This window comes from Centruroides sculpturatus, unplaced genomic scaffold (genome assembly GCF_000671375.1).
Source record: "Centruroides sculpturatus isolate CEXI.00-Female unplaced genomic scaffold, Cexi_2.0 scaffold468, whole genome shotgun sequence".
Lineage (NCBI taxonomy): Eukaryota > Metazoa > Arthropoda > Arachnida > Scorpiones > Buthidae > Centruroides > Centruroides sculpturatus.
In genome coordinates, this window is record NW_019384707.1 from 290447 (window position 1) to 301660 (window position 11214).

At 29.4% G+C, this 11214-nt stretch overlaps 2 protein-coding genes and 2 non-coding genes across 9 annotated transcripts; 1 reads left to right on the forward strand and 3 right to left on the reverse strand.

Moving 5' to 3' along the window:
• Positions 1-137: 137 nt before the first annotated feature.
• Positions 138-10927, reverse strand: LOC111627705 (pyridoxine-5'-phosphate oxidase-like). 6 transcript variants are annotated; one of them, XM_023371327.1, is made up of 7 exons: positions 3709-4073; positions 2595-2751; positions 2410-2509; positions 2263-2316; positions 740-868; positions 599-660; positions 138-530 (listed from the first exon to the last, which is right to left on the reverse strand). In XM_023371327.1, the coding sequence occupies exons 1-7, from the start codon at positions 3785-3787 to the stop codon at positions 368-370; spliced, it is 744 nt and encodes a 247-aa protein (XP_023227095.1). In that variant the 5' UTR covers positions 3788-4073; the 3' UTR covers positions 138-367. The 6 variants fall into 6 exon arrangements, with proteins under 6 accessions (XP_023227095.1, XP_023227096.1, XP_023227100.1 ...); XM_023371328.1 differs by lacking the exon at positions 3709-4073 and adding an exon at positions 4095-4610 and having other exon boundaries at positions 139-530; XM_023371332.1 differs by lacking the exon at positions 3709-4073 and adding an exon at positions 10909-10927 and having other exon boundaries at positions 140-530.
• Positions 4999-6475, forward strand: LOC111627706 (partner of bursicon-like). Its single transcript, XM_023371333.1, has 3 exons — positions 4999-5204; positions 5462-5759; positions 6220-6475. The coding sequence occupies exons 1-3, from the start codon at positions 5152-5154 to the stop codon at positions 6373-6375; spliced, it is 507 nt and encodes a 168-aa protein (XP_023227101.1). The 5' UTR covers positions 4999-5151; the 3' UTR covers positions 6376-6475.
• Positions 7773-7844, reverse strand: Trnad-guc. Its single transcript has one exon. It is a non-coding gene; the product is annotated as a tRNA-Asp (tRNA).
• Trnaw-cca lies at positions 8207-8278 on the reverse strand. The gene has a single exon. It is a non-coding gene; the product is annotated as a tRNA-Trp (tRNA).
• Positions 10928-11214: the final 287 nt, after the last annotated feature.

Below are 11214 nucleotides of genomic sequence, written 5' to 3' on the forward strand. Positions count from 1 at the left end.
TAAACTATAATATTTTTATAATTGTTAAGAAAATATTTCTGATCTTTATATTCATTTTTAAAGACTAAACTTTAATTATGGATATTAAAAAGGCAAAAATACTTTACAACCATTTAGAATTACTATTAATATTTGTAACAAAAATTAAATTTTTCTGTACACAAATATTTTTATTTATATTATCAATTATTGAACACATGATTAATATTATCTTTAAAATATTTTTACTATTTCTTTACATTATAAATTTGGAAGACATCCTGATACGTATCACAGAATAGATTATTAATTATCCATGTAATTTAATAGCATGATTAATATATTCAGATCTCATTTGTGACTAAATTTCCAGGAGTTATATTGAAATTCAAGGAGCGAGTCTTTCATAAACCCAACCATCATCTCCAATTTTTGACAATTTTGGGCAACACGTTTTACCTTCTTGACGAGAGAAACGAATACGATCATGTGCTCTGTTTGTTTGTCCCTGCCAAAATTCTATCACTTCTGGTTTAACAATAAAACCACCCCTATGACATTAAAAACATTTAAACTATGTAACTTTGAATTGTAATTTGAATTATTAAAACATATTTACCAGTTTTTGGGTCTAGGTATTGTTTCCATATCTTCAAACTTCTTTCTTTCTTCACTCAGATACTAAAAAAATAAAATGAAATAATAAAAATATAATAATAAATTATATAACTTCAGTAAATGCTTTAAATTTATGCCTTACTTCTCTGTTTGGAATAACAGAACTCTGTTTGCTGACTGAACAAGAGATTTGGCTCTCTCGAGGTCTACTGTTAAAATATTCATCAGATTCTTCTTTTGAAAGTCTTGTAACAGATCCTTCAACTCTTATCTTAAAATAATAATAAGTAAATACAATATATTTATTACTCTATAAACTAATATATAACCATGTTTATGTTATAGACTATTGTATTAGACTATAGCAGCATGTGACAAAAAAACATTAAACTATTTATTTCTAACTGTGTTGAAAGATCATCTGCAAAATTGCACACAGATTTATTAAAGAATCATTTCTTTGATTCTTACTAAAAACAAAGACATAATTAGCCAATAGCTTATACATACAATATGCCATATTTTAATCTTTATTACTTAAGTGAATACTTTACATAGAAATATAACAACTAATAGCTTTTAAAAATTCTTAGTTCAACACAGTGTTTCTCAACGGGGGCGATATCATCCCCACGTGGGCGTTTTTCCATGTTGAGGGGGCGATTAGTAACAATTTATATTTTGGGGGGCAAAAAACAATTTTCTGGGTGATACAGTAAAACATTATATTAAGAGTAATTAGCTATTTTATTCGTTATATTGTACAATAATTAAACAAATAACATTATACTAGTCACTAGTCTATTCAATACAGTACGAATTTGGCGTTAGCCTTGGCACTGGGCATCAGAATTTTGTAGTGAAGGGGGCGTACTATGTAACAGTTTTATTGAAGGAGCAATACCATGTTGAAGGGGGCAACGATTCTGGTTTAACAGAATGAAATAAAATTAAACATATGAAATTAAAATTGTATTGTGCATATATTTATCTTTTCTACTTTATGAATTATTTCCAAGGAAGAAAAGTGCTTTAAAATGTTGAAGGAAATTGTTTCACCCATAGAATTATGTACATTACAAGGGGAGGTTAAGACATGGTCATCATGGATAAACCTTTGAGCAAATGTTTTCAAGAAAATAAAACTTAAGTTTCGAGTGACTTATGAGTAATTTCTGCAAAATATATCATTATAGACCACATAGTTTTGTAGGAGAATGCCATACTCGTATTCACAAGATCATTGCTTTGCATCTCAATGAGTGAACTTTCTTCAGATTAATGAAACTTTTACATAAAATAATTATAAATTACATGGATTTATACATGCAATTTACAATTATGGATGGCAGGTAAGGCACTATTCCACCAAACATGCAGTCTGTGATGATATACTTTGTAAGACTTGAAGTTAAAAAATTTTGAGTAACTTAATTTTCTTTGAAACATTTGAGAAGTGAGTTACATTCTCTTTTAATATATTCAATATTCTCTTTGCTCAATAAAACTTTGTATCAAGGCTTAACCACAAACATTATTACCAAAATCGGTAATGACCATGTCATGACCTCCCCTTGTCACTGTTAAACTCAGCATAACATGAACTAAACATTTAAAATAATTTATTTTTTAAATTAACATATCCTTGATTTATAAAAAGTTTACCTGACGATGTAGAGGTTCCCAATAAAATGTTAAAGCAGCATGAGGATTTTCAGTCTACACCATAATTAAAAACAAATTATTGAAGTATTCTTTTAATATACAAATTATTTCATACCAAACAATAAAAAATAAATAAAAATATCTTACAATTTCTTTACCCTTCCTGCTTTCGTAATTTGAATAAAATTTAAAGCCATCTTTGCCAAATCCCTTTAACAGCACAAATCGAGCCGACGGTCTTCCTTCTCTATTTCATTGCAATTAATTTTAACATTATTAAAATTTAATTTCAAAACAATTTACCATGATTAAATATCTTTAAAAAAATTTACTTGTTAGCAGTTGCCAGCACCATTGCATTCGGTTCTCGAATCGAAGGAATTTTCGACGCGAGTTCAAACCATTCTCTGAATAAGCCAATTGGTTCCTTATATGATAAAGTTTCTTTGCTGAAAGTATGTCTACTATCTTTGTAAGGCGTCCTCATATCTAAAAATTAAGAAAATACTTAAGATAAGTTGAAGTGACTTACAATTAAGAAAAAAAACATATGTTTTTTTCTATATATGTGATAAACAGATAATATAGAAACTTGTGCAAACAACATTATCTATTTTTGAAGTGTGATTCCGATAAACACAAAAATTTAATTTAGCACTATGCACTAATATTTAATGCACGGTGCTTAAATTATAGCATAAATAATTATTCATAAATTAATTCATATAAACGAATAATTTAATTTTCTGATAAGAAAATGTATGTTTATATATTAAGTACTTAAACTATTAAATGTATTGAAAGATTTCTAACTGTAAAACCTTTGAATTCTAATTAAAGGTTAAATTAATGTTTATAATTTCTCATTCATTGCCAAATTATATATAAATATTTTATGTTTTTGTTTACAACACAGTATAATTATGTAAACAACCAGAGGAAAACAAATGTAATTGATAATGTTATTTCTCTACATGTGTTATGGGTGTAATTTATAAAATTATGTTGTTGTCAACAGAAAAATGTACTACAATAAATTTATAATAGTTAATAATTTACTAAAAATAAATTCCAATTGATGATTAGATTACAATGATATTATCTTGCTGTTTAGGCATTAATTTAGCATCTAGAAATATTTCAGAATAATATTTTATAATTGAATTTATCTGGCAAAAATATTTTAAATCTTGTAAAATTGATTTATATGAAAAGAATAAGAATTTTAAAATAAATTTTCCTATATGGAATTTAAATTATTTTTTAAATCAGATTAATTAATAAGTTACTTTTAGATAATTTAGATATAAATGTACAGAGGTAAATTATATACAGATATCTAACAGTAATTTCTACTAAAATATAAATACTTTTAAAAAATTCTTTGAATTTTAAAACATTTTCAATTAAATTCAAACATAATTATTCATAATTTTATATACATACATACATACATATCCTCACACTCTTGATCCAAAAGGATGGGAAGCAGGCAAAAAGAGATACAATCCTTCACATCATCCATTCAGCAACTTTCTCCACACCTTCCTGTCCAGACACATTTAAGCAGCAGCGTGTTATAGCTTCACGGGCACAGGCAAATTGAAATTGGGAGGCTCCATATACGGTGTTGACTTCAGATATTTTTTTGGGGGGAATATTTTCTTATAAAAGATTGGTTTGAGGTCCCCCTTCAGTGGGGAACCCAAGTAATTGCCTTTTTTTGCCACTTGTAGCATAGTTCCTCACATTCTCTTCCTGACTCAACATCTCGTGTTCTTTCAAATATTCATCCACTTGCTCCAACCAAGACTTTTTTGACTTTTCCTTACCATGCTTCTCATCCATCCTTCCCATATACACTCTCTTCAGCAATTCTTCAATTATTATTCATATTTTTTTAATAGTGAAGGGCAAATAACTTAATGTAACAGTAGAAGTTACCTTTAGATCACTAATTTATGTATTTATACATTAGCCGAGTACCTCAACGTGGTACAATTACACCTCTGAACGACACGATTCAGAGGTCCCCCTTCAGTGGGGAACCCAACTGAAGGGGGACCTCTGGGAATTATCAGAGAAGTAGACCATACCCATAGGAACAAGGCGAAGGGTCGCATTGACATTTTTGCTCGTCGGGGGGATCTAGAACTCTGGGGATGGATTTTTCACTCATCTTACCCTAAAAGTAACCTCTAACAACAAGTAAAATGGAGAAAAAATAGGAAATTCAACAAAAATAATGAAATCTTGACTGCAGATTCTTAAAGTACCAAATCATATAACACATCTTATTTTTAAGGCTTGTGGACCTACTAAATCGCCAATATTACACTAAATTATTTCTAATTACATTAATTAAAACACGTGATAACAAAAACACGTCTTCACAGTAAACAATCATCAGCGCACCCTAGAATTATGAAACACTTTTTTTTTCACTTAAATACACAAAATTTCCGTAAAAGATCAATGTTTAGAATCGAAAATATACGATAATTCTGGAAACGATTTACTCACCGCTTAGATCCATGCAGTAGTCCATTTTTATTTTCGCCTTTAATCGATAAATGTTAACGATCACGGCGGCTCTTATACCGTACGATGTGATTGGTAACAGCGCCATCTGTGAGCCTACGGGGTAATTACGACGCCGACGTGTCGAGCATTTCGCAATTTACTTTCGCGCGATGTAAATATGCAGTGTAAAGGGAAAAAAATCGCCGAAAAATATAATAATAAAAGTACTCAAAAAAGTTACTTAAACTTTTTAACCGAAGTGCCAAAACACTGACGGGAATGACATAACGCTAAAGTGGTCCCCTGCCGCCAGAACATAAGATTTATATTGAGTAACTCTATGGGCGGCATCGTGATAAAGTATGGATGCTCGCCATTCAGCCTGAAAATTATTTCTCGTTCATACTCGGTGTAGTAAGGTAAGTTTATTTTTTCGGCTTTATTTATATTACTGATCGTTCAAGCAATATGAAACCGTATGCATCAACGCATTTCTTTTATGTATTAATTGTTTATTAGCTTAAAACATGCGACGCAAATCCTCGCCAAATGCACCTTTCGATCGACAGTTTCTGTAGTAAAATCTTAATTTATTTATTTATGCTTCTAGACCAGAGTAAACATTATGTAGCAGTAGAATTTACGAAATACTCTCGTATTTTTTTATCTTTTGAAGTAAAATGAAGCTGAACGATTGGTTCTTAGCGTTTACTTTGCTGTTCCTTCTATCGACATCCGAATCTCTAGAGAGACTTTCAAAGGCTTTAGAACTTCTCGCTAACCAAGAAGAAGAGGACATAATACCAAACACGTGCGAAACCCAGCAAAGTACCATTCACGTAAACAAAGAAGAATATGACGAAGTTGGAAGCGTCGTTAGATCTTGTAGCGGCGATGTTTTAGTGACAAAGTGCGAAGGAACTTGTTCGTCTCAAGTAGAACCGAGCGTGGTGATGCCTACAGGATTCACGAAGGTCAGTGTAATTTCTTAAGACTGATTTTAGCCTCTTCGGTCTTCATCAGATGGCGTAGCTTTTTCTATGGAAAAATCCTTTTCCAAAAATTCTCGAAAACGGAATTAGATAGGATCAAATTGCTTATTGCATTAGAATCCTATTTAATTCTTCTATTAACGTACTGTTCGGAATTTTGAAAGTGTAATTTATTAATTTTTTACGAATTTTCTACGATTTTAAAAATTCATAAAAAAAATTAACGAATTCGATTTTCAAAATTCTGAACCTTATGTTAATAGAAGAATTAAATACAATCCTAAAACAAAAAAAACTACTCGGTCTATCTACTTCCGAGCATTTTTTGGAGAAGTATTTTCCCACAAAAAGAGCATTAAATTTTTACGCCATCTTCTGAGTAACCAAAGAGGTTGCAAATAGCCTTAAATTATTCAATTTCAATTAATTAATTTCTTTTCAGTCTTGTCAATGCTGCAGAGAAACTTGGATGACCCAAAAAGAAACACGCCTAACTGATTGTTACGATTCGAATGGGCAGAAAATATACGGAGAATTGGGAACTATGATTATATTTTTGAAAGAGCCAGATAGCTGTGCCTGTCACATCTGCGGTTAGTATTGTTTCCACTTGCAAAAACAGTAAACATGTTGACCAAATACAGTATGTAATTTGAAATTAATATTATTCTGTAAACGTGATTTATGAAAAAAATTAATAAACAGCGTTGAGATAAAGAATAATTTAAACATTTAAATATACAAAACGAAAAAATAAACATATAAAATTTCGTGAAATGTTTAATAGAAAATAAACAAATTAAATTTTTAAAGTTAAATTTAAAACGTAAACAAATGTACATTAGGAACAGGCGTAAATTATTGTTGCATTGTCACAATGCCTTGCTGCAATTTTTAATCATATTTTTAATTAATTTAATTTAAAATATATGCTCTCAATCTCGAATTAGTAGTGTCTTGCCCCTGTACATCATATTTTTCCTGTAGACGTTAAAAGGAAAAGTATGATGTACAGGGGCAAGATACTACTAAAATTGACATCATTGTAGCTAAAAATTGCAGCCCGGCACTGTGACTATGTCACAATAAGTAATAGCTCGTTCGTATTATTTTAACAGATATAAATTATCGAATAATTTATCGCATTAAAGTATATAACTCGCCTGCTGCGATGCGACTGCCATTTTGCGTTCCTATTTTGCATGTGCTCTTGGCAGCGTACCGAAAATGAACCTACTCCACTCTTAAACTGTCAATCTTTCAACACGTGTACGTAACATTTAGTAAGCTCTAATTGCATTGCTTTATTTTTTATACATTTTTAATTTTATGGCATCCGAAACTGATCATTGTATTTAAAGGTTTTCTTGCATTCGTTTCTGTTCATACTTCAAAACGAATCAAGTAGATTACAGCCTGCACTGATCTCAATTTCAAACATCCTTTCCCATAATTAATAGCGTAAAAATACTTTAGAATATGAAACAGTATCCACTTCGTATATATTTCACTCACCAGATGGCAATATATGCAAATTTAAGATTTTTATTTACAATTTTATTGCGTTCTCGTTAATAAATTATGTTTTTAATATTAATTTATGACAAGTCGAAAAACTGTACATTAATTAAACTTTTTAGTAACAATATTTATATATAATTACTCAATTAAAAAGAAATGCCTAACATTTCGCCCAACAGATGGCGCGCGATGATATGGAATAATTACATTTTATATAAATTTTTATTCATGAAAGTGTTTAAATTTATTTAAAAAAAATTATTGTTTTGTATAGTATATAATTTAATTTAATTATATATAAATTAAAATATATTTAAATAATAATATAGTTTCATACGCAAGACATTTGTTTCAGGAGTATTAGTGTTTATGATACGGCTAAGATAACAGCGCAAAATCTATTAACTTATTGTTAGAAAAATGGAAGAGAAATGTTAAAAATTTATGAAAAAAAGAAAAATAAAAAATATTTTCCTCCCCGGCGGGGAATCGAACCCCGGTCTCCCGCGTGACAGGCGGGGATACTGACCACTATACTACCGAGGACTGAAAACATTTTCTTTCTTTTGCATATATATATTATCCTTCACGTAATTAATTCCTCTTACAAATTTAAAGATTGATGTTTCGTGAAAAAATTAGCCATTTATAATCTAAAATGTCAACCTGATACGTATAATCGAGTCCAATCCATTTTGATTTTCGCAAAAAAAGTTACACGTGGAAGTTTGAACGTGGAAGTTTGAATTCTACCCGCAAACTCAGTACGCATGTCGAGTTGAAGATTATTCATCTACACGAAATATATAATAAAAAAAATTAAGTTTAATTAAAATTTCAATCTTGAAATTTCTTAATTAATTGGAAAAAGTTGAAAAAAATTTAAAAAAAAATGCAAAAATTGCATTTGAGCCGGACGTGACTCGAACACGCAACCTTCTGATCTGGAGTCAGACGCGCTACCATTGCGCCACCGGCCCGCCTGTTCGAGTCTTCTTTAATATCCTATATAAGTAACAGCCTAACTAATGAATTGTTAATTTATGTTATTATTTTCCTTTTATACGTGTGTTTATGTCAATTAATTGTATACACGATGAAATGAAAACATAAAAATCTACGATAACGCCTCCATCCTTTATTATATCTTACTTGTTAATATTCACCTAAACTTCTCACCAGATGGCAACAGCAGTAAACATCCGTTACTATTATAAATTTTACATATTTTTATAATTCAAAACTAAAAAAATAATAATAATTTTTAATAATAATCTTGAAAAATATTTTAGATTTCAACTAAAAGTAAAAATTAAAGAGGAAAAAAAATATATCGAATGGAAGCCATTTTTTATAATGTCTAACGGAGAGTTGTGTGTTAACTTGTATTACATTCCGTCATTAATTTTATAATTATTAACGAATATTAATAATAATTTCCTTGATTTAAATATAGGGAAACGTGGAGAAGCTTGGTGTAAGCAAAACACAGCGAAAACAAATAGGAACGGAGTAGCGAAAAATAAATAAAAAAAACAAGCCTGCAGCGATATTGCCTAAAGTAAATTTCTGTGACATGCAACCGATAGAATCACTTTTCAACTCGAAAAATTGTTAATGTTACGTTCGAATCTTTGAGGAAAAATCAAATTTATATAACAATAAGAATGGATATTATTTTCCTTTTGCAGATAAGAAAGTGCATTCGTTTCATTTTCCAAAATAATAAGTTAAATGTTTGTTATCAACTTTCCCGTTCTATTAACTCGTTCATTTTATTTTCATGCCATGTTTATTTATTAATTTAGCTTACTAGTGATGCCTAGAACATGAACTTTCTTTATTATTTCGAATGTCTGACCGTAAACAGCTTTAAAAATCTTGCTTCTAGATACTGTCCCCATCATTCGATTAACGCGTTACGTTGCTTTAAACTTAAGTACAATCGTTACATATTACGTATTTTTACGAAAATTGAAGCACATTGAAACAATACTGTTCGTTTACATACGTAAAAAAATGCTTAACAATCACGTTTCTCGCGTAATAACGGCATGATATCTCGCGATTAATCGAAACAGTTAAATTGAAACACAGATGTATAACAATAACGTATCTATGTAACAATATATGCGCTACTATTTGCTTACGTAACTATTGCGTTATTGTTACGTGGTAATAAAATAAAAAAGCGAATGAGTAACAATTATAGTATATCCTACTAACAAAAATTTTAAATATCGTCACAGATCCATCTACGTAACAATACAGAGAGATTTGTTTCAAGACGTTATTTTAACACCTTTATAAACAGAAACGTTACAAATTTTCGATCTGTTACGTAGCGCCTTGCAGCTAAGTTAACGAACGAAAAAAAAACTGATGTAAGGTCATATAGAAAATGAGATTTTTCACGAAAAAAAGTAAAATCATATTAACAAAAGGACATTATCCCACTTTCATAATTTCACTGTCCATTCTAAATAAACTAAAAATGCTTTCCTTGTATTTATTTCATATATGATCTTAAAATTCCAACGAACTAGTTCGGGGTAATAGGTAGCATTGAACTTCTTTTTAATCGTTTCCTTGAGTATGACCCATAATCAGAAATCACCATATTTACCAAGAAATCGGTCACTCGCTTATTCCATAATTCAGCTAAATGATGGGAACATTATCGGTGACGTTACGCCCTTACATACTGGCGGAAAAAAACATATATTTAACACAATAAATTTTACCAAAAAAATCACTTATTGTCAGATAAAGAAGTAATTTAAAATGGTGACTAAAATTACGGTTAGTTATTAGAAAGATAAACTTGGTATTACTAACCTAATTTTTCTTTTTTATATATATATATATATATATATATATATATATATTTTTTAAATTCCCCTTTTCTAACCTCTCTTTAGCCTGAAGGTTCCTTTTTTTGAAATGTGTTACGTCACCTGAATTTCTTACGCGTAAATTCTAAAAATAGATTCAAGTTTTCTCTGATTTTGAGTGGAGGTGAGTAGGAGGAACTCTTTCCGTGCATGGGAATCTTATGCCAGGTGTTATTTAAAGATTATCAACCTTAACATTGCCCTAATATAAGACGGTTGTTGGGTAAAAAAAAGGGACATGGAGGCAGAGAATTTCGACCTTTACAAAACGTTGTATAGAAGGAAAATTCTCTTTCTTCGAAATTGTTTTCACATAAATAGGGTAGCGTCCTGTAGGTCTTAGCTCTCGATGTTTTAACTTTTTATTTCTTTATTCTTCACTAATTTGTAACATTTGATAAAACAAAATTACTATCTTTCTCTCCTGTAGCGATTTAAATATTTAAAAATTTAAACCAACCAATCACGATAGCGAATTTTAAAAACTGATTTAAATTAAACCAATAAGAGCTATTCTGATATTAACAACAGAATATGTGATTAATTTATGTTTATAAGGGAAAATTTTTTAAATAAATATGTTTTTTTTTTTAAATTATACTTAATTGCAATTCATTTATAATTTATTGTTAAATCAACAGATTGAGCGTTAATAAAATAAGAATTAAAGTTTATATATCTTATATATAAAAATAAATAAATAAAATTTTTTTTACCGTTCTCAGTAAATCTCTTGTATAAAAATATCTTAACATTTTTAAGTTCTTAAAATCCAAATTTAACTTGATTTATTAATAAAATTACCTGAAAGAAGGAAACGAATTTGTTTTACATAAATTTTCTAGTGAAATGTCAATGATTTATTATTATTATTATTATTATTATTATTGTGGTACCTCAGGATACAAAATTAATCCGTTCCGAAACTGAGATCCTATCATGAAAATGTCGTAAGGTGAATCATTTTTCCCCATACGATTACACGTAAAACCAAATAATCCATTTCAACATGAAAAACACAC